Genomic DNA, 26,849 nt, shown 5'->3' with positions numbered 1-26,849 from the left:
GGGGCTAAGGGAGGGATGGGGAGCAGCACTTGGCCTAGCTGTCAAGCCATGGGCAAGTTTTTCTCTGAGACTCTTTCCTCACTTCCTAAGTGGGGATAATGACACTTACACCAACACAGGACATTTAGGGACCTCCCTGGCAGTCCAGTGGTTAAGACTTCACCTTCCAGGGCAGGGGGTGTGGGGAGGGATCCCTGGTAGGGGAGCTAGGATCCCACATACCTTATGGCCAAAAAGTCAAAACATTAAACACACACACACACACACACACACACACACAAACAGAAGCAATATTGTAACAAATCCAATAAAGAATTCAAAAAAAAAAAAAAAAGGACATTCTATCACAGTCATACAAATGAAAATATACTCCCAAAGTCAGGTAAAGTCTCTGAAAATAGGGGCTAGGGAGCTAGTAGAACTCGTGATGGTGGCGGTGGTGGCCTGGGTGTTGAGCCAGTTAGTGAGGTTGCTCACATGACCCTCAGCCTTAAGGCGTGCCGCAGTGGTGCTCCTTGCAGGACCATGCAGCAGAACAAACTGGGAATGAGGTAGGAGACAGTCGAGCTCCAGTTTGGACGTTTACAACTGGCCTCCTTTTTGCATTTCATGGGGCAGGAAGAAGTGGGCTTCAGGCTGGATCCTTACAACTAGCCTTCTGTTAGCATTTCCTGAGACAGGAGATAGGTGGGCTCCAGTTTAGGCCTTTATAATCAGCCTCCTGTTTGCCCTCAGAAACGGAAGTAACAACAGATACAGGGTAAATAGCCTGTCTTTGTCTCTTGTAAACACCTTAAGATAATCATCATGGCAAGGACAAAGAGGGGCAAAACACTGTTTGAATAAAGGATTAAGGGATCTCCGCTTCCCTCCGCCACCCTTTCTGGGACAAGGGAGACACACCATGCCGGCAGAAAGGCTCCGGGTGTGTCAAAAGTCAGAGGATAATTCCAGGCCATAATGCGGCTTGCTGGTCCCAGAAGACTTCACCTCCAGATTCATCTTGGCTGAGGGGTGAGTGGGCACCTCAGGGGAAGGAGGGGGGACAAAGTAAGATGACTGGCCTGAAGGAAGACCAAGATCTGGAAAACTGCCCCCTGACAACAGATTTAAACTTCCCAAAGGTGTAACCCCAGAGTTCGCCCCTGAGTCTTTCCACACGTACTCTTCTTTTCCAATAAACTTTTTACTTTTCTCTTTACCTTCTGCCTCCTCCCCCGAATTTTTTCTTAACACGGCAGGCAACGACTGGGAATCCAGGTCCTAGCCTCTGGCCTCTGAGATCCAGAGGTTAAATTCCTGATCAGGAACTAAGCTCTTGTTCCCAGCTTATGCTCGCTTCTGCTTGCTGCAAGCTGCGGTTACTACTGCGTGCATCGGAAGTCAGGAAGCGCAAATACATGGGACGTGATAATTGGGAGCTCCTGCCTGGAGAATCCCATGGACAGAGGAGCCTGGTGGGTTACAGTCCATGGAGTCGCCAAGAGTCGGGTACGACTGAGAGACTAGGTACAGCACAGGGCATCCCTGGTGGCTCAGATGGTAAAGAATCCGCCTGCAATGTGGGAGACCTAGGTTCGACCCCTGGGTTGGGAAGATTCCCAGGTAAGCCCTCTATGATCCCCCAGGCTCTGACCCTCTCTGGGTTCTCCCATTCCAGACTTGGTTACTTTATTGAAGTTGGGGGGAAAGGGAGAAGTACCTCTTAAAACCAAGAATATAATAGAATAAAATTGAGAATGCATTCGCTGCTCAGGTAATCTGGACAGACGCGGGAAGACCGAATGCCAGCGGATGAGATCGATTCTCTCAGTTCTCTTCCATCAACGTTTCGTTCTGGGTACTCGGCGATCCTCCGCGATGCCTCCGGCACCGCCTCCCCCGGAACCCACCTCCCGCAATTGCCGTGCGCACGCGCACTGTGCCTCCTGACGTCGCTCCTTGTCGGGGAGTGACGGGCAGGTTCAGCCAATGGCGTGGCGAAGAAGGTGGGGCAGCGCCTCGAGGATGCCCTGAGGAGCCTGTCTTTTCTGAATATTCATGAGGAAGGCGGGCCGACGTCGCTTCAAGCCGCGACCGGCGCCATGAAGTGAGAGGGGGGCCCTGGGTTCGCGGCTCGCGAGCGGGCGTGGGGGTCCGGAAGATGCGGGGACGCGTGGTCAGGCCTTGGGTCCCGGCGGAGCGAAGGGAGGCTGCCGCGCTGGGGTGGGGATAGCTGCGGGGAGGGCCAGCGAGGGAATGCCGAAGGGACCTGGAGGCTGCTAGAGAACTGGGGGGATGTGCGGGACGGACCAGCCGGCCGGTGCTCGGCGGCAACCGCTCTCGGCCCGGCGGCAGGGGAGTGTGGGGGGCTGGAGAGGGGCTGAGGGGACGGAGGACTGATCCGGCAGCCCCCGCCTCCAGGCTCAACGTGGACGGGCTGCTGGTCTACTTCCCCTACGACTACATCTACCCGGAGCAGTTCTCGTACATGCTGGAGCTCAAACGCACGCTGGATGCCAAGGTGGGTGGGCCGGGCTCGCCGCTGCCCACCTGAGAGGTGGGGCTGACACACGCGCGTTTAAGACTGAGATTGCAGCGGTCCCCAACTTTTTTGGCACCAAAGACCAGTTTTGGAGAAGACAGTTTGCGGACGGAGGGATTCAAACTCATTTTTGTGCAGTTTATTTCTATTATTATTACATCGGGTCTATCAGACATTCGATCATCAGGCATTAGATCCTGGAGGTTGGGGACCCCTGGTCTAGAGTTTAGAAATCTGAGGTCCTTGTGATAGCCAGCGCTGCCAAACTTGGTATCTCAAATAATAGTAATTAAAAATAGCATCAGCTGACCTTTATCAAAGGCTGAACTGCTCCGTGGTTGGCTTAGGCATATAGAGACTCAGGAATTGGCTACCCACAGCAGTGTGTCCTTGGGTAAATCACTTAATCTCCCCTCTGCAGTCTTCACCGTGGTAAATAGCCATAGTAATAGTACCTACCTCAGGTGGGCTGCCATCTATGGGGTTGCACAGAGTTGGACACGACTGAAGCGACTTAGCAGTAGCAGGAGCTTAATATGGGGCTTCCCAGGTGGCTCAAATGGTAAAGAATCTACCTGCAATGCAAGAGGCCTGGCTTCGATCCCTGGGTGGGGAAGATCCCTTGGAGCAGAGAAAGGCAACCCACTCCAGTATTCTTGCCTGGAGAATTCCACGGACAGAGGAGCCAGGCAGGTTACAGTCCATGGGGCTGCAAAGAATTGGAAAGGACTGAATAACACTTTCATTACTTTCACTTTGATATTAATGAGGGCTGCAGGGGTTCATTCACTAAGGAAGGCAGAAGTTCTCAACTGGGGACTATTTTGACCCCCAGAGGACACTCAGCAAAGTGTGCAGACATTCCCAGTTGTCAGTACTAGTGGAGTAGGGGTGTAACTGGCCTCTAGTACGTAGAGGCCACATTTGCTGCCGCAGTGGGGCACAGACCCCACAGTCAAGTGTTACCGGCCTCCAAATGTCAAGAGAGTCGAGGTTGAGATACTCTGATGTAAGACACTTAGTAACAGTGCCAGGCACAGAGTTAAGTGCTGTGGGGGTGCTTGAAAAAAGAGAGGGCTCGCGATGTGTCAGATAGAACTTCCCTGGTAGTGTAGACAGTAAAGAATCTGCCTGCAATGCAGGAGATCCCTGGGTTGGGAAGATCCCCTGGAGAAGGGCATGGCAACCCACTCCAGTATTCTTGCCTGGAGAACCCCATGGACAGAGGACCCTTTCGGGCTATAGTCCTATAATCATGGGGTCGCAAAGAAACATAACTGAAGGGACTTAGCATACATACATATCAGATATTGTACTAAATATTTAGCCCTCAGTTTGTCCCTAATCCTCATAGTCATGCGATGAAGAAGAGCTTATTAGACCCCCAACCCCTATTTTTTTTTTTTTTTGCTGCACTGCATGGCTTGCATGATCATAGTTCCCTGACCAGGGTTTGAACCTGGGCCCTCGGTAGTGAAAGCTCGGAGTCTTCGCCACTGTAGGCCAATTTTTAGAGATACAGAGTCCTCAGAGGTTGAGAGGTCTTGCCTAAGACCACTCAACCAAAGTGGCAAAAGTGGGGTTCAAACCCACTGCCCCTGAGGCCTAGATTTCTAACTGCTATTTTGTCCTGTTATTCCAAGATGGTTTCATTCTTGGGGGAGGGTCCCAGAGTTTGTGTCCCTGGAGTTTTGAGCGCCTGTGTCATGTCCCTCCTGCCCACCACAAACAGGGTCATGGAGTCCTGGAGATGCCCTCAGGCACTGGGAAGACAGTGTCCCTGTTGGCCCTGATCATGGCGTACCAGCGGGTAAGTAACTCCCTGGGCCGGAGGAGGGGGCAAGAGGAGGAGGCTGGACGGGGGCCGAGGCTGAGCCCATGGTTGTCGGCAGGCGTATCCCCTGGAGGTGACTAAACTCATCTACTGCTCGAGGACTGTGCCTGAGATTGAGAAGGTGAGCCCTGGGCTATCCCAAGCCCCCCGCCCTCACTCTCCCCTAACCCATCTGTCCCCCTGGTGGTTACCGTCAGCTTTGAGCCTGTGGGAAGCTGGGGAAGGGGCTAGAACCTGCCTGGACAGGGGCTTGGACTTTCATTGAGGCCAGTTCACCGCTCCCTCGTCATCTGTAATAGGTGATTGAAGAACTTCGAAAGTTACTCAGCTTCTATGAGAAACAGGAGGGCGAGAAGCTGCCATTTTTGGGGCTGGCTCTGAGCTCCCGGAAGAACCTGTGTATTCATCCCGAGGTGAGTGCTCATTCCTCCTCTCTCCCTAAGCGTCAGGGTTGAGGAAACTTCCATCCAACTGGGAGTTCTAGATCCCCACCCAGACCAGACCTCTCAGGGAGATGTGCAGGGGCCGCGCACAGAGTTCTCTTCTCACTCATCACGTGCCAACTCATCATTCATGGCTCAGGCACACCTCCTCCGGGGAGCCTTCCCACTTCCCCCAGCCTAGGAGAGGTGAAAAGGTAGCTCCTGGAGTCCGGCAGGCCTGCTTTCCTGATTCTGAAACGTACTAGCCATATACTCTTGCACAGGTGATTTCTGCTGTCTGGGCCTCAGTCCGCCTGTCTGTAAAATGGGGATAATTACCTGCTTCATACTGTTGTTGATAAGATTGGGCAAGGAGGTGGGGGCTGGGAAAAATGAGTGAAACAGTCAAAAAGGACAGACTTATAGTTATAAAATGTGTAAGTCATGTAATGTAGAGTTGACACTTCAGATCTGTGGAATTGGGAACCGCAGATCAGGAGGGCCAACTGTGCTAGGTCACTTTATTTATTTATGTGTTTACTTGGCTGTGCTGGGTTTTAGTTGTAGCATGTGAGGTCTAATTCTCTGACCAGGAATCGAACCCAGGCCCCCTGCATTGGGAGCTAGGAGTCTTAGCCACTGGACCACCAGAGAAGTCCCTTGAGATGCTTGCTTTTAAGTAAGAATTTGACTTAGGACTTTAAATTAAGAGCCATAAATGAAGAGGCACCATGTAGTAAATCGCTGCATGGGTGTGTCCAGAACACATGCAAAGGGTGGTTCTGTCCCCCTTAGGATAGTAAGAAGTTGAGAATTAATGAGCTGGAGTAGGTTTTCTGGTAACATGGTAAGGGCATAAGCAGTATTATACTGTATTTCAGGGCGGTGTCTTAGTTGTCTCCAGAACTGTATAGTGACCTGGATAAGGCTGAAGGTTGCGCCAGATATTTCCATCTCGGTTTTTTCCCTCCACGTGCCTGCTGCCTTGGAAGGACTTACCAGCATAGCTGTAGTCTTCATCTGGACTGAAATGAGTTTTTCAAAGTAGATTTGCCATTAGCTCTCTGCTTCAGTCCTAGCGAAAGTTTTCAGAGTTTTAAAATACTTTTCTGTGGGAGCATCTATGACACATCTAACCTTGTGTGCCTCATGTGACATACTGGTACCTGTTTCTATTCATTGTCTTTTGGCTGCACCCCACGGCATGTGGGATCTTAGTTCCTCGACCAGGGATCGAACCTGCACCCCCTATATTGGCAGCGCAGAATCTTCACCACTGGATCACCACGGAAGTCCCTGTATTGCTTCTTAAAAGTAATAATAATAAAATGTAAAGAGAGAGAGAGAAGCAGCACAGTCTTTGCAGCTGATGAAATGGGAGAGGGAGGGGCCCACAGCCTGAGAGCCCTCACTTTGGGGAGAGAACGGTTTCGTTGGGAGGAAGGGCAGCCCTGGGCTGTGACGGTGCCGCCAACAGGGCCTTGGAGGGTTTGGAGCAGGGCAGGGCTAAGGAAGGTCTCAAACTGCGATCAGAACTTCCTCTGCTTCTCAGACCTTGCCAAGGTTTCTGGCTGTTGTAGCATTTTAAAAGATAAAGCGTAATCTACATGCTGAAGGTTCTTCAAGCCTTAATGTTAAAAAAAACCAAACTGAGGTATAATTGACATTGCACAAGGCTTAATGTTTTGTTCCTTTTATTATTTAGTTTTGGCCGTGTTGGGCTTTCACTGCTGCGCGCAGACTTTCTGTAGATGCAGCGAGCAGGGCCTGCTCTCGCTTCGGTGCGTGCTTCTCGTCGAGGTGGCTTCTCTCGTGGCGGAGCACAGGCGCTGGGCCCATGGGCTCAGCAGTGGTGGCACACAGTCTTCGTTGCTCCGCCGCATGTGGGTTCTTCCTGGACCAGGGATCGAACCTGTGTTCCCTGCATTGGCAGGCGGATTCTTATCCACTACACCACCAGGGAAGTCCTAGGATTTAACATTTTAAAAAGAATAAGAGCCCAACAGTTGGGCCACTCTTGCATCCTTGCAGTAAGTTTGCAGGTGTCTTAACTGTTTAATCACGAAGCAGGTTCGGGACAAGTTTTCCACAAACACCCGAGTCCCACCCTGGTCATCTCATAGGATGACTTCCCACCCCGCCAGCCATCAGGTGTTGAGCCCCGGGTTCCAGGCGTGCTCGGGCTTCTTGGCCTGTCCCAGTGCTCAGATGCTCCCCGGCCCGCAGGTGACGCCCCTGCGCTTTGGGAAGGACGTGGATGGGAAATGCCACAGCCTCACGGCATCGTACGTGCGGGCACAGTACCAGCGGGACTCCAGCCTGCCCCACTGCCGCTTCTACGAGGTACCTGCCGGGCAGCGGGGCGCAAGGGAGGGCGAGTTGTAATAGTCAAGCCCCCTGACCCCCAGCTACCCTCTCACCTCAGGAATTTGATGTCCACGGGCGCCAGGTGCCCCTCCCCACGGGCATCTACAACCTGGATGACCTGAAGGCTGTGGGACGGCGCCAGGGCTGGTGCCCGTACTTCCTGGCCCGATACTCAGTGAGGAGGCACTGGGGCCACAGGCGGGTGGGAGGGTTACAGGCTGCCCACCGTCTGTCTCTCTGCCTGCCTAGATCTCCCTGTTGGTCTGCCTGTATCTGTTCGTCAGTCTGTCTCTACCTGTTCACTTCTGTTTGTTCCTTGCCTCTGCCTGCATGTCTGTGTCCCTCCTTTTGCCTCACCTCTGCCGGCCTGGGAGGGACAGATGTGACCTGGTGGAGTCCACCAGGCGGCAGGGCCCTGGGGGTGGGCGCTGGCAGGCAGGCTGGGGTGACCCTGCCCCGCCGGCCCCCAGATCCTGCACGCCAACGTGGTGGTCTACAGCTACCACTACCTGCTGGACCCCAAGATTGCTGACCTGGTGTCCAAGGAGCTGGCCCGCAAGGCCGTGGTCGTCTTTGATGAGGCCCACAACATCGGTGAGCAGACAGCGGGGCAGGAGGCGAGGTGGCCCCTCCGCTGCTGCTGCGTCAGCTTGCCTGAGCCCGGCCCTCTCTCTGGCCCCCAGACAACGTCTGCATCGACTCCATGAGCGTCAACCTCACCCGCCGCACCCTGGATCGGTGCCAGGCCAACCTGGAGACCCTGCAGAAGACGGTGCTCAGGTGGGGGTCCCCCGGCCCATAGACCCTGGCGCCTAACCTGCCCCCCAAGTGGCCCAGCTCTTCCCACACCCCGACTCCCCGCAGAATCAAGGAGACGGACGAGCAGCGACTGCGAGAGGAGTACCGCCGCCTGGTGGAGGGGCTGCGGGAGGCCAGCGCTGCCCGGGAGACCGATGCCCACCTGGCCAACCCCGTGCTGCCTGACGAAGTGCTAAAGGGTGAGCCATGCCCCCGCCTCGCCCCCCCTTCCGCCCGCCCCCGCGCCCCCCTCCTCGCCCCACCCCGCGCCCCCGCTGGCACCCGGCTGAGCCCATCTCTCCGCAGAGGCGGTGCCTGGCTCCATCCGCACGGCCGAGCACTTCCTGGGCTTCCTGCGCCGCCTGTTGGAGTACGTCAAGTGGCGCCTGCGGGTGCAGCATGTGGTCCAGGAGAGCCCGCCCGCCTTCCTCAGTGGCCTGGCCCAGCGCGTATGCATCCAGCGCAAGCCCCTCAGGTGCGGCCCCCACCCCACCCCACCCCCCGCCCCGGGCTGGGCGTGGGAGGGGTCCTGGCGGGGGTGGGGGGTGGGCGCCCGGGGTCGCCGTGTCACCGGTGTCAGTAGCCATGATCTGAGAACTGACCTCGGGAAGTGTGATGAAGACTGTGCAGGGGTAGGGGGCGGGGCGAGACCCCAGGGCCCTGGCCAGTGCTCAGGGGTGTTCTCACTCCAGGCCATGGAGGGAGCGGCCCTGGAGAGGGTCTCCTGATGAGGGCCAGCGGGGTGGGAGCTGGGAGAAAATTCTGTGGGCCCCCCACTCCCTGTTTCCTCCCGCCAGGGCCTCTCATTGCTCCCCCAGCCCTTGGGCAGGAGGCAGCCCCTAGGTGCAGTCTGGAGGCAGGGCCAGTGATGAAGGGACTTCGCAGTGGGCGTGGAGCTTCCTCTGCTTTTCCTTTGCTGCTGTGCATCAGTCTTTGGTCTTCTCTGAACCTCAGTTTCCTCCTCTGTGCAAGGGGTAGAGGGTCAGCCCCTTTACCCTCAGGTTCCTGTGGTGGTTTAATGACAAAGCAGCGACCCCCGGAACCCACCCGGTCTAGAGCGCTGACGATGAGCCAAGCGCTTTGCAGTCCACGTCCAGGGAACTCAACACAGTGTCCCCGCCTCGTGCTGCCAGTGAGGACGCTGTGTCCCGTGGAGGGGAAGCCACACGGCGTTGTGTGTGGTTGTGACCGGAAGCCCGGCCAGTGGGGCTCTGAGGCTCCTGGCTGCTCTGAGAGACTTGTGAGGACAGAGGAGATCTGAGTCACAGGGTCCGTATTCTGAGGGCCTGCTCTGTGCTGGGGACACAGCAGTGCTGGAGACGGCCCTGGCCCTGCCCTCCTGGGCTCACAGTCCAGTTGGGGAGACAGACCCGTCCCAGACAGGGACAGTCCAGGGCTCGGGGTCACGGGGTGGAGTCCTGGGGGCTACAGGAACACAGAGGGGCTGTCTGATCGAGCCTGGGGGATAGAAAGGCAGACTGGAAGAAAGGATATACAGGAGACAGGTTTTATTCATTTTATTTCTTATTTTTCTTGGGCACACTGCCCGACATGTGAGATCTAGTTCCCTGACCAAGGCTTGAACCTGGGCCCCCTGCACTGGGTGTTTTAACCACTGCCCGCCAGAAAAGTCCTAGGAGGCAGGTTTTAAACTTGACCGTCTCCCTGGCGCCAAAGCTGGGTGCTCCCGCTCCACGCACAGCCTGTCCCTGCCTGGAGCTGGGTGGCCTTGGGTGTGTGCCGTCGATAGAGCCTGTGTCAGGCTCGGTGAGGCTGTGTGAGGCCGTCGTCTGGGAGCGTGTGGAACTCTAATACTGTGTCACCAAGGACTGTGGCTGAGACCTTGTGGAGATCCGGGCGGGAGTGTGCGACCGTGTGGCTATGCAGGGCTCACATGTTGACCGTGGGATGCTGGGGGTGGTCGTGGGTCGCCCCTTTTGATTGAGAACCTGTGTATGAGAGCGTTACCTCATGTGACAGGACTGTGTGACTCTGGAGTGTTAGTCGCTCAGTCATGTCTGACTCTGTGCAACCCCCTGGACTGTAGCCCACCAGGCTCCTCTGTCCATGGGATTCTCCAGGCGAGAATACTGGAATGGATTGCCATGCCCTTCTCCAGGGGATCTTCCTGACCTAGGAATCGAGCTTGGGTCTCCTGCCTTGCAGGCAGATTCCTTACTGTCTAAGAATTTGGGCAGTGACTCTGGGCTGTGAGATTATTGCTCTGTGTGCCCTCCTGTGGCTGCCCACCGCCCCGCGCCGCCCCCTCCCCCCCCCACCGTGGTGGGCAGTCGTACAAGGTAGGGACATAGAGTGACCCAGACCCTGACCTCCCGGAACTGCCAGGCAGCTGGGGAGACAGCGCGTGAGCACGTGCTCTGACGGTGACGAGGGGGCTGTCCAGCCTGCAGCCACCGCCTCCCTCACCTGCCCGCCCCCCACCCCACCAGGTTCTGCGCCGAGCGCCTCCGCTCCCTCCTGCACACCTTGGAGATCTCAGACCTCACTGACTTCTCCCCACTCACCCTCCTCGCTAACTTCGCCACGCTCGTCAGCACCTATGCCAAGGGTGAGCTCGCCTCTTCCTGCCTCTGCCAGCCCCCAGAAGCTGGAATTGGGATCCAGCAGGGCCTAGAGGGTCGCTGCTGGGACTTGGACAGGCTGGGCTCTGGAGTTTGGACTTTATTTATTTGTTTTAAAATTTATTAGCCGTGCCAGATCTTAGTTGTGACATGCAGGATCTTTAGTTGCGGCATGTGGGATCTAGTTCCCTCACCAGGGATTGAACCCGGGTCCCCGGTGTTGGGAGTGCGGAGTTTTAGCCACTGGACCACCAGGGAAGTGCTCTGGGCCTTATTTTGAGGGCAGTGGGGAGCCACGAACAGCCCTTGAGTGAGCGAGCCTTGTGCTCAGGTGGGTATTTTCAAAGGCTCCCTCTGGCTGCAGATGGAGGTGGGTGGGGGTGGGCAGTGGCGTGAGACGAGGAGGGAGAGATTCTGCGGGGTCCGCTTACCCTGAGGGGTGGGTGAGGGGGTGGTCATTTTGCTCCCAGCGGCACTGGGGAGCCATCGCAGGTTCTGAACAGGGAGAGGCAGGGTCAGATTGCGCTTTAGAGGGTTCTCCTGGCAGAGGCTGGGCCAGGGCGGGAGGGGTGCTGGAGAGAGTTGTGGGAGGTGAAGAGGCCGGGACTTGGTGCCTGGTCTGTGGGGCCTTGGGGAGAGGACGCTCAGATTTCCAGCCTGCCGGGAGGGTACAGGGGAGCGTCCCGCCCCCCGCTCATCAGCTTTAAGCTGCCAAGGGCTCAGTCTCATCCCCGGGGATTACTCCTCTATCCAGCAAACTAGGTCAGCCTGTCTGATGGCCCGGCCTTGGCAGAAAGATAGCCCGTCCCCACCCTGGGGCCGATGGGCAGCAAGTGTCACTGGAATCTTCTTTCTGCCTCTGTCCCTCTGTCCATCCCATCCTCTCTCTCGGTCTGTCTGTCCTCTCTTCCCCACTTTTCCGTCTACCAACACCTCACATTCTTGTACCTGAATGTACAAGAACATTCAGAACAGCTTTCCCCATCTTCCCAACTGTCTTCCCCGTCAGCCCTCTGTTCTTGGCTCAGGAGAGACGTCTCCTCCTCCTCCAGGAAGCCCCTCCGGCTCCGAGGCTGGGCCAGGCCCTCTCCTTTAGGCTCCCCTGTCCCAGCCTTCCCACTCAGAGTGGTCACTCTGGGGACAGCTCTGTGTCCCCATCCTTGGACTGTGAGTCCTGAGAGGGTGAGGCCAGGGCTGTCTCGATCACTGCTGTGTCCTAGTGCAGGGCTTGGCACAGAGGACATGATGATATTTTAAAAAAATCTTTGCTAAGTGAAATTGATTACGTGGATGCGTTTATTCATTTATTTGCTCAATAAATGGGCCTGGCCCAGCCCTGGGGAAATGGCAGGAACCATGAAAGACCTCATTCCTGACCTCCCAGAACTTAAATTCTAGCAGGGAAGACAGGTAGCAAAGATGTAAATGTGGGTAAGGAAGATAATTCCAGAAAGTGATAGTTTTCACAAGAAATGAACACGTCACTGTGTTGGAGCACGCACACAGCGTCTGCGGTGACCGGGGCGGCTTTCCTGAGGAGCTGACATTTGAGCTGGGTTCTGAATGACCAGGAGCCAGCCGCCTCAGGAAGCTTTCCATAGTGGGGCAAGTGCAAAGGCCCTGGGGTGGAATGACTCTGGTGGGATTGTTCTTTTGTGTGTGTGGCCCTGGTGGTTTTGAAAGTCAAGCAGGAAGCCCGTGAGCACAGAGGGAAGGAGGTCGGGGTGACAGGATCCCCCTGACAGTTCTGGACCCTGGGAGGGACATGGGGAGCCCTGGGGGCTTCTGAGCAGGGAGAGATGTGACCTGACTTGAGTTCGAGGATCCTCTGGCCTCTGTGAAGGGAGTGGGGATGAGGAGCGACTGCGGTGGGCCAGGCAGGGGGTGATGGCGGCCGGTCTGGGCGGGGCAGCGGAAGCGGTCAGAGGGCAGCTGGACTTTGGAGCAGAGCTGACTGGCCTCCTGACCGCTTAGACAGAAAGCTGATGGGAGAAGGCTGGAGGGGCGTGGTGGGCCCCCATGGGCCTTGGAGGGTGAGGGGTGAGCCTTTGGTGCCCGGCTCAGGGTCCTCTGTGAACATTCACACAGGTGTCGGCCCAAGGGAGGGGCGGGCAGGTTGGAGTGTATATTGGACTCAGGGGCCTGGGTTGTAGCTTTGGGCTTCTGATGGCTGGTGCCATTCACTGAGGAACGTGATGGGAGGGCGACGAGTGGAGGGAGAAGGGGGGGTCGTGGCTGAGTGGGTGGAGTCATGACTGGCCCTCAAGGAGTCGTGCCCACCCCCTGTAGGTTTCACCATCATCATCGAGCCGTTCGATGACAGGACCCCGACCATTGCCAACCCCATCCTGCACTTCAGGTGAGATCCCACCCCAAGGAGGATATCAGCGGACCACAGGGGCCTGGCCCCCACAGCCTGGCCCTAACCACCCTGGTCTGCTCCCCACAGCTGCATGGACGCCTCACTGGCCATCAAACCTGTGTTTGAGCGCTTCCAGTCCGTCATCATCACATCTGGGGTGAGGACCCTCCCTTCTGGGCTCCAGCCCTCCTCGGGGGGCTCCTGATTCCTGCCCAGTCCTGCTGAGATCCCTCTGCTGTCCCCGCTGTAGACACTGTCCCCACTGGACATCTACCCCAAGATCCTGGACTTCCACCCTGTCACCATGGCAACCTTCACCATGACGTTGGCCCGGGTCTGCCTCTGCCCCATGGTGCGTGGGGGAAGTGGCCGGGAGGGTGGTGGGAGCGAGGGCCGCCCTTCCTCTCCACTGCTCAGGCAGCTGAGGGCACAGATTCTGGGTTCTGACGGGCCTGGGCTTGAGTTTGACTCCTCGAGCCTCAGTTTTCTCATCTGTGAAATGGGAACATCCCCCCTCTGATCTCCCAGCGTGGCTGAGGGGATTCAGTGAGACAGTGAGTATGATAGGCTTTCGTGGCCCAGGGCCTGCTACTTGGTTAATGGGGTTTTACCTGGCCCGTCGTCTGGCAGTGACCTTGCTGAGTGACCCTGCCACTCGGCCTCGGTCCTCTTCTCTGTAAAATGAACCTCATAACATGGGCCTTCAGTCCTGGGCATTTCTGAAGTTGCTGGGCAGATGTGTTTTAGAGTTGAGAATTTTCCAGACTTTAAACACTCCCAAGGGGTCTGAGCAAATCCCTCTAGTGAAAATCATATTTGAGCAAACATTCTGATGAGTCAGACCAAGGGAGATCCGTCAGCACACTGAACAGGCTCTGTGGGGGGCAACTCTTGCTACCAAATGAGTTTGTGCCAGACTTGAGCACCTGGAGTTCCTGAGTGTTTTGGCTTTCGGAGCTGCCCTTCAGGGCTTGTGGCTGGTAAGGACCCTCTGCCACACGGTGCTTCTGTGATTTTGCTGGTGGCGTGAGGGGCAGCTTCCTGGAACCGCCTGGCTGGAGGCTGGGGCAGACTAGAGGGTCCTTGCTAGTGAGACACACGGACAGACCTGGGGTTAGTTCCATCTCTGTTGTCTATCTGCCGGGTGACCTTGGGCAGGCGACTCGCCCTCTGTGAGCCTGAGGTGACTCGTCTGCACCCGCAGATAAGAGGGTAGCTTAGGGTTCACTCGGTGACACTGTCTATAAAAAGCACACAGCAGCGCCAGCCTGCAGCCTGTGGGCACACACTGGGGTGGCTGCTGCCCGTGTGCTCCTCACGACCTCGTGCTCTCTCCAGATCATCGGCCGTGGCAATGACCAGGTGGCCATCAGCTCCAAGTTTGAGACCCGGGAAGATATTGGTATGGTTCCCACAGGGGGTGGTTTGTGTGGGTCCCAAGAGGGGAGGTGGGTCGGTCAGCATGAGCCGGGTCATGGATGCCGTAACAAATCAAAGTGGCTTCACACAGAGGTTACTTCTTGCCTACGCTACGTGCCGTTGTGGGTTGGTGGGGGCCCGCCACGAATCTCTCCCTTCTGGGAACCTCTGCCATCGGACACATCACTGCGCTGGCGAGATGGGACGGGAGGTTGTGTACTGGTGGGTTGTGTACTGGCTCGTAAAGCTCCTCACCTGGAAGTGACACAGCCCTTTCTTCACTGGCCGTGGCAGGTCACATGGCCACACCTAACTTTGGTGGGTCAAGGGGCAGTCCTCCCATGAGTCTGGAAGGAGAATTGGGATGCGTGTGAACAGCTGGCAGTGGGGTTTCTAGGAACCCCAGGTTTCAGACAAGAAAGCTCTGATGGGGAGTGGGGAGGAGAACCCAGGCCAGGAGACGGTCTGACCTCTGACCCCTCATAGCGGTGATCCGGAACTATGGAAATCTCCTGCTGGAGATGTCCGCCGTGGTCCCTGACGGCATCGTGGCCTTCTTCACCAGCTACCAATACATGGAGAGCACTGTGGCCTCCTGGTACGAGCAGGTACGCCCGCCTCCGGCCCCACGCTCGGACCGGAGCTCTTGGCTCGTTCCTGTTGGCTTCTTTCCTCTTGTTTTAAATGGTGACGTGTATTGTAAGTGACAAGACAGTGTATAAAACACAGAGAACAGTTTAAAGAACTGTGTTCACTGTGCCCCCAAATCCAGGTTAAGAACTAGGACATCACTGGCCTCACTGTGCACCTTCCTCAGAGGCGTGCCCCTCAGGAGGGCTGACCACACCCCACCTGAGGGGTTCCTGCTTCCCTCTGTGCTCTTTTGGGGGGGTTACCCCCAGCTGTCCCTCCAGCTCCTACGGCGTGGTGTGGAGACCCTGGGTAGCAGGTCTGACTGTAGTGGGGTGCTGTGCCGTTAGAGGAAGGTTCCGGAGAATTAAGGCTGAACAGAGACTGGGGCGAAGAGCCTGGAGGAGTCCCTTCTGGGGAGTGTGTGGGCGAGGTCATGGGGCATTCTGGATATGGGGCTCACCACAGCTGGGCACTGGGCCCCTGATAGGATATGATTCTGAACCATGAGCCCCGCTCTCGGTTAAGTTAGAGCAAGTGCTGCTTTGGGGTGAGACAAGTGAACGCGGCTAATGTGAGCACCAGGGAGTGTGTGGGAACGTCATGCACGAGGACGACACCTCGTCCTCAGGCTCTTTCTGCACAGTGTCAGCCTCTTGCGCCCCATGTCCTCAGTGTCTTTTGTGTCCTAGTTAAGAAACCTCTGTCTACCCTAGGGTCACAAAGATGGTCTCCTGTGTTTCCGTCTAGAAGTTTTGTAGTCTTAAGTTTCACATCTAAGCTCTGTGAGGTACTGCAGGTTCATCTTTGTGTAGGCTGTAAGTCGAGGTTCGTTTTTTTCCCATTTGGAAATCTGTTGCTCCAGACCCATTTACTGAAGAGCTCCCCCCACCACACTGAGTGGCACAGTGACAGGTCGCTGTGTTGGGGGCTGTTCTGGGCCCTCTGTGTTGTCTCTCTGGTCTGTCACGCATCTGTCCTTGATCAGAACCATGAGTCTATTTATGTGTCAAATGTGAACGCTCAAGGCAGCCTCTGATTGGCTCTGCCTGGCCTACATCAGCCTCCCCGCCAATCACAAGCTGGGGGTGGAGCATCCTGATTGGTCACCCGGGCCACGTGCCTGCCCACTTGTCCAAAAGATGGGGATTGGTTCCCTCCTGGGATCACGGGGTTTTCCAAAGAAGTGAGGCTGGACCCTGCCACCACCCTCCCCCAGTCCCCAGGGGACAGGGGTGGCCTGTCGCAGGGTAGTCGGTGGCAGAGCTGAGTTTAAGCAGGACACCCCCATCCTTGAACCCACCGTCCACCGCCCACATCCCTACCTCCCCGTGTCCTCCCCGAAGGGCATCCTGGAGAACATCCAGAGGAACAAGCTGCTCTTCATCGAGACCCAGGATGGGGCTGAGACCAGCGTCGCCCTAGAGAAGTACCAGGAGGTGGATACTGTGGGGACAAGGGGAGTCTGGGCAGAGAGGGGCCGGAGGCCGCACAGCTCCCTGGTGACGCGTCTGTGTCCTGGCCTTCCCTCCCCAGGCCTGCGAGAACGGCCGCGGGGCCATCCTGCTCTCCGTGGCCCGAGGCAAGGTGTCCGAGGGAATCGACTTTGGTGAGTGGACTCGGCCCTCCCTGCCCCTGTGTGGCCATTTCTGTTCCCCTAGGGGACCTCACCCACCACCCACCATCTTGCACACACACGGGCCTCCCCTTCCCTCCATCCCTGGGTGCCCAGCAGGGCCCTTGGGGACCCCCTCCGACGGCAAGAGCTCCTGGGCCCCGCGCAGTCAGCCCTCTCTCGCTCCCCCTCGCCCTACAGTGCACCACTACGGGCGGGCCGTCATCATGTTCGGGGTGCCCTACGTGTACACCCAGAGCCGCATTCTCAAGGTGAGCCTCGCCGGGGGCGGGCGGACGGACGGACGTGAAGGCCTCCCCTGCGGCTAGTGCGAGGAAGGGCCCTGGCCCCCATCTCTGCACCCACAGGCACGGCTGGAATACCTTCGGGACCAGTTCCAGATTCGTGAGAATGACTTTCTCACCTTTGATGCCATGCGCCATGCTGCCCAGTGTGTGGGTCGGGCCATCAGGGGCAAGACGGACTATGGCCTGATGGTCTTTGCCGACAAGGTGGGGCGGGTTCAGGGCCCCTGCCAGCCGGAGGGGGAGGGCCAGGCTGCGGGTGCCTGGGCTCCCCCACCAGGGTCCTGACACCCCCCCCCCACCACCACCAGCGGTTTGCTCGGGCTGACAAGCGGGGGAAGCTACCCCGGTGGATCCAGGAGCACCTCACGGACGCCAACCTCAACCTGACCGTCGACGAGGGGGTCCAAGTCGCCAAGTACTTCCTGAGGCAGATGGCACAGCCCTTCCACCGGGTGAGCCCTCTTCCAGGAAGACCCCTGGGCTTTCTCCCTGAGCCCCTGCCCCAGCCAGGGAGGTTTATGTGCGTGCCACCCCGTGCCTGGCAGCTCGGGGAGAGCTGAGGGCTCCTGATGCCAGTGTGTCCCCAGCAGTGCCCCGAGCTCCTCGTAGGGGCTATGGAAGGCCAGCCCTCTCTGGCTCAGACCTGGTGCTCTTCCACCTCTCTCCCTGGGCCCGTCTTCCGTTCACAGGGATGGGATGCCCCAAGTTAACTGGGCATTTCAATTTCAAGCATCCTGTCCTGGGCCCCCAGGTGGCACCTTGTGTCACTACCGAGCCCTGTAGGGGGATGTGGGCCAGCTGACACCCCCTCTCCTCACTCCCAGGAGGACCAGCTGGGCCTGTCCCTGCTCAGCCTGGAGCAGCTGGAGTCAGAGGAGACGCTGCGGAGGATCGAGCAGATTGCCCAGCAGCTATAGCGCCAGGTGGGGCCGTGACACCTGAGTCTTAGCCGGCCTTGGTCCCGGTGCTCAGAGGGGCCTCCGGGAGGGGCCTGGAGGTCCCCATAGGACACCTCAGGCAGACCTTCTAGCTGCCAGATCTACAGCCTTTAATCTCAGGAGCGGAGCTCAGGGAGGCCCAAGCCGAGGGGAGCCATCAGGGAGAGGAGAGGACTCCCTCCCCTCGCCCACCCTTCCCGCTCCTCCTGAGAAGCGCAGCCACGTGGTCCTGTCGCCTCTAGCGGGGGCCCAGGTCCTGGGTGCTGGTGCTGAGGGTCCGCGAGGCCTCGCTCAGGTGCTGCCTGGGGAACTGGGGATAGGCACGGAGCGGGTGAGGGCGGGACACGGGGCTGCCCCAGCCCAGTGGGGCTACGCCGCCGGCCTGCTTGTCTGCCCATCTTCCTGTCCCTACCCCACTCCAACCCCTCCATCCCCCTGCATCTACCCAAATAAAACCCATTGTGCTCATGTCTGGGGGTCCATTCCAATGCCAGCCTGACCATCCCCCTGGCCTCTGGGCCTGTCCCACCCGATCCAGGGGTCCCCTCACCTGGTTCTCGGGTGCTCTCGAGCCATCTGTGTTCAGCATGCTGAGCGACATGGCCCTCTTCATCCTGCCCAGAACGGGGCGCGGCAGTGAGTCTGGCTCCCACCCTGAGAAACTCGGGCACCGGGCCTGACTGTGTGTCGCAGGGGAGGCGGGAGCCACACGTGGTCCTCGAGCAGGATGGGGAGAGGGGCGGACTCACCCGGCCGCCCCCGCCGCTCCCTCGCCTCGGAGCCGGGAGACCAGCTTCTCACTTCCGCGCCGGATGGACTCCCGGAGCTTAGAGAAGGAGCTGCTCCGACGAAGGGTCTGGGGAGGGCGCCAGGGACACCGGTCAGCCTCCCCTGCCACCTGGGTCCCCCTTCCCCCGGGAGCCCGCACAAAGCCCTCCTCACCTGTTGCTGTGTGTCACTGGTGGTGCCTGTGTTGGGGGCTCCTGGGGACAGATGGGGACATTGTGGAGGGGGGCGCTGAGCAGCCCCTGGGGCAGGGGAGGGGCCAGGGGCTCACCAAGTGGGGCGGGCAGGGCCTCCCTGTGGAGGATCTCTTTGTACAGCTCTTCCGCCTGCTGGTACTTGTTCTGCTTCAGGTAGGCTGAGGCCTGCGGGGAGGGCATGGCCTGGGTGATCCTGGCTCATCTAGGCGCCACACCCGGCACCTCCTTCCTGGCCCCCCCAGGAAGCAGCCCGGCCTCACCCCACACTCCAGGCCCCTGGCCGACCGCAGAGTGGGCTTGGAGCCTGAGCCCACTGCTTCCCACAGGGCAGGTGACCTGCTGGCTCTGAGCAGGGGCCTGCTCCCCAGTCCATCTTGAGCTGGTGACAGCCCTCTCTGTGCCTCAGTTTCCTCATCTGCACAATGGGGCAGTGGGAGCACCTCCCTCACAGGGCCCTTGAGGAAACAGTCCAGGGAAAGTCCTGAGAAGTGGGCCTGGCTCAACAAACGCTCTCTGCTCCCGGCCAGTGTCTCTGGCCGTCTTTCTGCCCGGAGCTGTTCTCTGGCCCCCACCAACCTACCAGTTTCCCGACCCTTCCATGTCCTCTGAGCTGGGGAGCCTCACTGGTGTGGAAGCCCAGCCCCATGGGGCACCCTCAAGTGCTGGGCAGAGATGGGGCCCCTGTTCTCTGCAGGGCAAGGCCCCGTCAAACGATGGGTGCCTGCCTGGTGCTGCGCCCCCAGGTGCCCTCACCAGGTTGTTCTTGGTCTTGGCCACGTTGGGGTCGTGCGGTCCGCCCAGGGCCTCATAAATGCTCAGGGCCCGGGCGTAGTGCCGCTCCACCTCCTCGAACTTGCCCTGGTTCTGGCAGAGCAGGGCCAGGTTGTTGAGCTGCTTGGCCACATCTGGGTGGTCGGCGCCCAGGACCTAGGGGTCATGGGGTCACAAGTCATCTGGGGTCATCTGGGGCTGGCGGGCCACGTGTTGCCAGCAGCCGTCATGACGAGGCTCATGACTTGGTAGCTGGAGTCAAGGGTGGTGAGTCAGGGGACTGGGAACTCTAGGTTCAAATTGTTTCTAGGTTCACATCACATGGGAAGGGCACAAAAGGTCTGGGGTCACAAGAACAAATCAGGGTCACGCAAAAGCCACAGGGTCAGAGAAGGGCCACATGGGACGGGGAGTACCTTCTCCCGGATCTCCAGGGCACGCTGGCACAGGGGCTCTGCCTCCCGGTAACGCCCGCGCTTCCCATAGAGGACGGCCAGGTTGTTGAGGGTGGCAGCCACCTGGGGGGTGGGGAGGGGGTCAGGGGAGGGCCGCCCAGCCCCCAGCCCTCCACCCTCCCTCCCGGCCCCGACTCACCGCAGGGTGCTCGGGGCCCAGCGTCTGCTCCCGGATCTGCAGGGCGTCATGGAGCAGGTCTGTGGCCTCTTTGTACTTGTTCTGGTCTCTGTGGAGCAGCCCCGGGGGGAGGCGGTTAGGCTGGAGTCGGGGCTCTGGGCTGGGCTGACGCTGGCAGGCCAGGTCCTGGCTGAACTGAGCATGGGTGGCGTCCCCCAGGGGTCCCTTCTGGGTGTCCCCACCCTTCCCAGATCTAGCACAGGGTCCCTGCATGCCCAGGTGGCTGCCAAGCCTCTGCTGCCCCAGGCCTCCACCCCACTCTGTTCGGGGTCTCTTGCCCATGCCGACTCCTCTCTGCCTGGGTCTCCCTCGTCTCCCCAGATCTCCGTCCCCTTCTGCCCCACCCCTGCAGGTACCCTGTGCTGTAGAGGAGGACACCAGGGCCCCCCACTTCTGCCCAACGTCCCCCCTCTGCCCTCCAGTGGTGGCGGCCCCCACCGGTACACCAGCGCCAGGATGTTGAGCATGGTGGCCACGTCGGGGTGGCAGTGGCCCGAGCTCCGCTCCAGGTCCTCCAGGGCCTGGCGGCACAGCGGCACAGCCACCTCGTAGCGGCCCTGGCCCGCGTACTGGATCACCAGGTTGTGCAGGGTCCGGAGGCGGGCTGGGATCTCGTAGCCACCCTGCTGGGCCGCCGCGGCCCCCGCCGCCTCAGGACCTGGGGGTGTGTGCGGGGCACCGAGTCACTGCAGGCCTCCTGTTCCCCCAGCCCACACACCAGGGGACACATGTCCCCCCCAAAGCCACTGCTGCCTCGCTGGCCCCTGGGACTGCGGGCCCCTGCGCTGACTCCCAAGATGGGAATCCCAGGCATCTCACTGGCCTATAGGAGGAGGCCTGGCCTGTGGGATGGGATGCATGGGAGCCGCCTGGTTCCTGGAGCTGTGGTCACCATGACAGGCCTGGTTTTCAGCTTTTCCAGCCTCACCTGCCCCATTACCACCCCCCCACCCCCGCCACACACACATAGCCACCTGCTTCACCCTCCTGACACCCGGCCCTGGCCTGCCCCATCCTCCCCAGAGACCTCAGGGTCCAGCGACTCAGATGCCCCCTCCCCAGCCTTGGCCTCCCGTCCTCCTTGGCTGAGCCTGCACCTACCTCTCCGCTCCTCCTCCTCACTGGGGAATAGGGAGGCCAGGCTGTCCCGGCGAGGGGGGGACTCGGGCTGCTGCAGAGGAGGAAAGTGGGGTGTCACGGGGCTTGGGAGTCTGATTCCGAGACGGGGGTCCTGAACCCCAGGGCTTGAGGGAGGTGGTGGGCAGGGGTCTCCTGAGGGCTTGGGAGCATCTTGGGGCTTTGTGGGGCATCTGGGCGTGGGGTGGGCTTCTAAGTAAGTTCCAGTGGGTCTGAGATTTGTGGCGGGTTCTTCAGAGGTTCCAGGGAACCTTTGAAGGTGGGGGTTCTGCAGAGGGTCAGGGGGTCCTTTGGGGGGCCCCCATCTCGCCAGCCGGGCCGCACCTGGCTCTCCGCGGGCGGGTCGTACTGCCGTAGCTGCCCCAGGAACTCCAGGTGGCTCTTCTCCTCCTCCAGCTGGGCCACGGCCTCCTCGCTGGCCCGCAGCCGCCGCTGCGTCTCCTCCAGCTCCTCCCGCAGCCACGCGTTCTCCTGGGCCAGCCGCCGGGCCTGCGCTCGCAGGCGCTGCTTCTCCGCCTCCAGCGCGCCCACATGTGCCGACAGCGCCAGCAGCACCTGCCAGGGGTGGGGGGCGGCAAGTCGGAGGCCTGGACCCCACCCTGCCAGACGGCCCTGACCCAGCCCAGGGCCTCAAATCGAGCCAGAGCACCCCCTTCTCCCCAGGGTGCCCAGATTACAGGCAGCCCTCTGATGTGGCTCCAGGGATGCTCGGCGAGTCCCGGGGCCACACCTCGATCCTGCCGGGGGGACCCCTCCCTCCCATTTCACCCAGACACACAGATCACACACAGGGACATGTCATATCCCACCTGGGCAACCCCCAAGTCTGCCCAGGACCCACCCTTCTATGGAAGGACCCCACCTGGTTCAGGAGTCTCTGCCACACAGAAGGAACCCCCCCAACAACTGCAGGCTAGGGATCCCATCTCAGGACTAGAGGCTCCCTGTCCCGGGCCAGGTGCCCCTAGATCCCCCTTTGCCCAGACCACTCCCCAGCACACCTGGCCCCTCACCCCTGGGCGACCCCCCAGGCCTGAGCCATGCCCCCGCAGACAGTGCGCCCCTCATACCTACCTGGGCCTCGCCCAGCCCCAGCTCGATGGCCTCCAGCGAGTGGCTCACCACCTGCTGCTTCTCTTCCAGCAGCTCCAGGCCAGCCGCCGGGCCCTGGGCCGCCAGGGCCTCCGCCAGGTGCCCGGCCAGGCCCCGGTGCTCTGCCCGCAGGGCCTCCAGCCCCTTCACCACCTGTCGCGTCTGCCGCACCAGCTCCTCGGGGCTTGGGCGCTCCAGGCCGAGCCCCAAGCCTCCCGGGGCCGCTACCTGCACAGACATGGCTGCTCCTGGAGGTGACCGGGACCGGGGTGGGGGGTTGGTGGTCACTGCCGGGGCCAGGCAAGCCCACCCCTCAGCCTCCGCGTCGCTGGGCCACATGTCCCCTCCCAGCCATCGCCCCATCCGCCCATCCAGGCCAGCCCTCTGCCTCCATGCTTTGCTCACTGCAGCCGGCAACCTGTCCCACACCCATCCTGGCGAGCCCGCAGCTGGAAACTTTCTGGTCTCCTTTGCCTGTCCTCAGTCCCGGGGCCTGGCCCCGAGGACAACTCCCAAACCTTCTCGTGTAGAACTAACCCAGGCGGCCAAGCAGCCATCCCATGGCCGCCCACCTGCCCTCAGCTCACCTGGTCAGCCCTCCTGACCCCAAGGACCCTGGATCCTCTGGCCCGGCCGGTCCGGCTGTGTGACCTGGACCGGAGGTGCCCTCCCCTGCTGGGCGTGTGGGGCGGGACGTGTGGAGGCGGCAGCCTCTCCGTGAGCTCACTCTCAGGGTGTTTTTGTTGGGAACTAGTCAGACCACTGGGAGTGGGGTGGGGCAGAGGAGAGGGCCACGGGGCTGGGGTGCAGGAAACCGAGGAGGCCTGGGGACTGGGGAGGTCAGGGAGGGTCCCCACGTGTGGCGATTCCTGGGGACCCGAGGAGCTGACAGACCAGAGGAAACTGGCTCCACCCTCCACTGCAGGCAGGCCTGGCCAGCCCAAGGCGTGCTGGGACACACGTGTGGAAGGCATGGCCCAGGGGTGTCACACGGGCTGTGTGACAGCTGAGCGTCTGAGTCCTAGATGCTAATGGGTGGAGGGTAGGGTCTCACACGTGGGACCCTCCCATGGGGTTGTATGGGAGTGACAAGGTCAATGAGTCTGGGGATGATGTCTCTGGGACACACACACACACTCCCCTCTTAGAAACAGACCTCAGCACATGCACACCCTCCTGTCTTAAAACCACACTATACACATTCTCTCGAATATATGACACATACTCTTCGTTATTTCAAATATAACACAAGACACACTCTCAGAAATATGCCTCTACACACACTCCATCTCAGAAATACAACAGTACACATTCTCCTTTCAGAAATACAACACACACACAGTTTTCTTTTAAAAATACAACTCAACACACCCACTCACATCCGTGTTTTCTTTTCAAAATACAACCTAGTACAATGCACTAACTCAGACACACACACACATATATTCTTCTTCCAGAAACAGCATATGTAGGGACTTCCTGGTGGCTAAGACTCTGTTCTCCCAATGCAGCGGGCCTGGGTTCAATCCCTGGTCAGGGAACTAGATCTCGCATGCTGCAACTAATGAACCCGGGTGCTGCAATGGAGACCCGGCGCAGCCAAACAAATAAAGAAGCATTAAAAAAAAAAAAAAAGGAAAATAAGCAACACACATACACTCCCCTCTGAAAAACACAAGCCAACACACAGGTACATTTTCCTTTCAGAAATAAAAGCCATGGGCTTCCCTGGAGGCTCAGTGGTAAATAATTCATCTGAGAATGCAGGAGACACAGATTCAATTCCTGGTCCGGGAAGATCCCATATGCCGCAGAGCAAAAAGCCAGTGTACCATGACTACTGAGCGTGCGCTCTGGAGCCGGGGAACTGAGACTATAGAACCCACGCGCCTAGAGCCTGTACTCTGCAACAGGAGAACCCACCTCAACGAGAAGCCCACGCAACAGGGGAGATCCAGCACAGCCAAAAACAAACAAAACGATGAAAGAAAGAAAACGCCAGACAGAAAACAAACGTATGGTTACCAAAGGGGGCAGAGGGTGGGGAGGGATAAATTAGGGGTTAACATATACATATGTAAAATCAATAACCAACAAGAATCTACTGTATAGCACAGGGAACTATACTCAATATATTATAATAACTTCCAGTGGAAAACAATGTGAAAAATAAAGATAAAATACAACCAAATCACTGCTATACACCTGAAACTAACACAATGCTGTGAATCAATAAAAATTCAAAAAATAAAAGCCAACACACAAATAAAACATCTCCTCCCTCACCCCTCTTCACTTGCGAAAAGGTAACCAAATCCCAAGTCACTCCCATGCGGACTGTCTCCTTGAACGTTTGCGCCCGTGACACATGCCCTCTCCCACACCCCCGCATCCTGCCAGCAGCCAGCCCTCCATCCCATGCCTCCCTCCCTTGCCGGCTTCCAGGACTCGCAGTGGACCTGTCATCATTTATCCTCGCTTCCTCCACCGCCCCTGCCCAGCCACACACACTAGAGTTTCATACACGAATGTGCAAATGACCCGATGCTGGCTCTTACACCTTCACAAGTGGGTGCCCACGGCACAGACGGCGGTGGAGACACACGGAGTTCCATGTTCTCATGCACAGACTTGCAGGCTGACTTCACTCCAGCCGTGGCATCCCCGAAAGCAGCCCAGTGCTTTTTGCACCTGCACACATGCTCACAATCACATCCACTCAGACACAGAGCAAGGACAGGTGTGTAACCCCAGGGGTTTTACACACGGCAGGCTCTCCACCCCGAATCTCCTTCTTTCCCCATGTATGTGTGTTCACACACATATCGATCTCCATGTACGCTGTACATGTGTATGCGTATATCACATCAGACTTATTAACAGCTTCACACCTTACACGCAAGTCCTATAAACGATCAAACTCACAACCACGCCAGTTCATTAAGTCATCTTGACAACCACGACCCTTATTCACGTATACAACCTCCTACAACATCAAGCACAACCTCAAACAGCTGAGTCGACTGTTCTAGACATGGCCTCAGAGTACCGCTCACAGCGACACGCACACCTCGACCACAGCCATGCATCACTCGGACTGTGTCCTTGACACACCTCCCACACTCACACGTCCCCCACACTCACACGTCCTCCAAACGGCACACTTCCTTCACCTGCTCAGCCCCGTGTGCACAAGCACACAGCTGACCACGATAATCACAGTCACACTCCACACATCCATCCCGTACCCCACAGAACACACTTCCCTGCCATTCCCGCACAGTCTTACCATCAGAGAGACAACCACGGCCATGCAATTTCTTGGTCACATACCTAATCCTATAAACAGTTCAACTCTCTGCCAAACACACACACACACACACACACACACACACACACAGCATTACAGACTCACCATCAGAGGTCGCCCACATTGTCACACCACTGAAAGTTTCACATCATTCACACGGTCCTTTGGTGCCCTCGCAGGGCTAAACGGACAGGCCATCTCCTGTACCAACCTGTACTCACATCTGTACGCACCGTTTGACACCATCACACACATCTGAGCTTTTTACACCATCTCTCGTGCACACTCACGCCCAATATCCACGCACATATACACTTGCAGCGAGAGTGTATGGCCCGCTCCCCAAACCACACAACTTACCCCTGGCCGGCCGGCTGAGCCCCGCGCACCCCGGTTTCACAGCCCGCTAGCTTGCCAGCCGGCCGGGCCGTCACAAGGGCCCCCTCCCTCTCCCAGGCCCCGCCCCGTCCTCGCGCCTGTTTACCTGCGCCCCGAGAGAGAGGGCGCGGCCCCAGCGGGGCCTCCAGACCCGGGAGAGCCCTAGGACGGGACAGGGGGGGTCCAGGGACCCCAAGGCCCGTCCCCGTCTCCAGGCCAGAGGTCCCAGGGGTGTGCCAGGCCCAGCTCACACCCCCTGCCCCCGCCTCCATCCTCTTGGCTCCCGGGACTCCCACCCCGCACTCCCGGCGCCCACCTGACCGCGAACGGCTCCAAGTCCCGCTTCTCCGCGCTGCGCACTCACGCCCGCCGCCCGCGGCTGCGCCCGGAGTCTCCGGCGGCTCCGGCGGCTCCTCCGGGGGGCGGGTCTGCCTGGAGCCCCGCCCCACAGGTGAGACCGGCCCCGCCCACCGCTCCTGGAAAGTTAAGCCCAGCCGCCCCAGCGCTGCGGGAATAGCAGAGCCGTGTGCGCGCATTTAGCCGGTAGTCTCTGCGGCACGTCGAATCCGAGATGATTGCAGGCGCTCAGAAAATGCGAGTCTCCGCGAAACTAGAATCTTGGAAACTCGGAATCTTAGAAACTTTGCATCCCAGACGGATGGCCTTCTTGCAAAGCCAGCCTCCGGCCCTTTGCCTCGGCTGTGCGCCCGCTTTGGAAATCCCTCCAAACAGATCTCAACGTTTGT

The 26,849-nt window shown here is 58.8% G+C and overlaps 2 protein-coding genes across 5 annotated transcripts; one reads left to right on the top strand and one right to left on the bottom strand.

The window, feature by feature from the left end:
- The first annotated feature begins 1,981 nt into the window (after positions 1 to 1,981).
- Positions 1,982 to 18,267, top strand: ERCC2 (ERCC excision repair 2, TFIIH core complex helicase subunit). 2 transcript variants are annotated; one of them, XM_061388636.1, is made up of 23 exons: positions 1,982 to 2,089; positions 2,404 to 2,503; positions 4,257 to 4,334; positions 4,417 to 4,479; positions 4,658 to 4,771; positions 7,007 to 7,123; positions 7,206 to 7,322; positions 7,618 to 7,741; positions 7,831 to 7,927; positions 8,012 to 8,145; positions 8,252 to 8,420; positions 10,396 to 10,514; positions 12,817 to 12,886; positions 12,977 to 13,046; positions 13,140 to 13,241; positions 14,228 to 14,291; positions 14,795 to 14,916; positions 16,285 to 16,377; positions 16,475 to 16,547; positions 16,755 to 16,825; positions 16,922 to 17,065; positions 17,170 to 17,313; positions 17,686 to 18,267. In XM_061388636.1, exons 1-23 carry the CDS (start codon positions 2,085 to 2,087, stop codon positions 17,776 to 17,778), a joined length of 2,283 nt encoding a protein of 760 aa, XP_061244620.1. In that variant the 5' UTR covers positions 1,982 to 2,084; the 3' UTR covers positions 17,779 to 18,267. The 2 variants fall into 2 exon arrangements, with proteins under 2 accessions (XP_061244620.1, XP_061244621.1); XM_061388637.1 differs by lacking the exons at positions 1,982 to 2,089; positions 7,206 to 7,322.
- KLC3 (kinesin light chain 3) lies at positions 17,886 to 26,849 on the bottom strand. 3 transcript variants are annotated; one of them, XM_061388638.1, is made up of 13 exons: positions 26,420 to 26,849; positions 22,398 to 22,663; positions 21,648 to 21,878; positions 21,288 to 21,357; positions 20,625 to 20,844; positions 20,148 to 20,235; positions 19,970 to 20,071; positions 19,536 to 19,709; positions 18,857 to 18,947; positions 18,742 to 18,782; positions 18,549 to 18,655; positions 18,350 to 18,413; positions 17,886 to 18,109 (listed from the first exon to the last, which is right to left on the bottom strand). In XM_061388638.1, the coding sequence occupies exons 1-13, from the start codon at positions 26,637 to 26,639 to the stop codon at positions 18,038 to 18,040; spliced, it is 1,746 nt and encodes a 581-aa protein (XP_061244622.1). In that variant the 5' UTR covers positions 26,640 to 26,849; the 3' UTR covers positions 17,886 to 18,037. The 3 variants fall into 3 exon arrangements, with proteins under 3 accessions (XP_061244622.1, XP_061244624.1, XP_061244623.1); XM_061388640.1 differs by lacking the exon at positions 26,420 to 26,849 and adding an exon at positions 26,086 to 26,166; XM_061388639.1 differs by lacking the exon at positions 26,420 to 26,849 and adding an exon at positions 23,003 to 23,988.

The sequence above is a fragment of the Bos javanicus genome, chromosome 18 (genome assembly GCF_032452875.1).
Source record: "Bos javanicus breed banteng chromosome 18, ARS-OSU_banteng_1.0, whole genome shotgun sequence".
NCBI lineage: Eukaryota > Metazoa > Chordata > Mammalia > Artiodactyla > Bovidae > Bos > Bos javanicus.
This window is presented reverse-complemented; position numbering and strand designations above follow the sequence as displayed.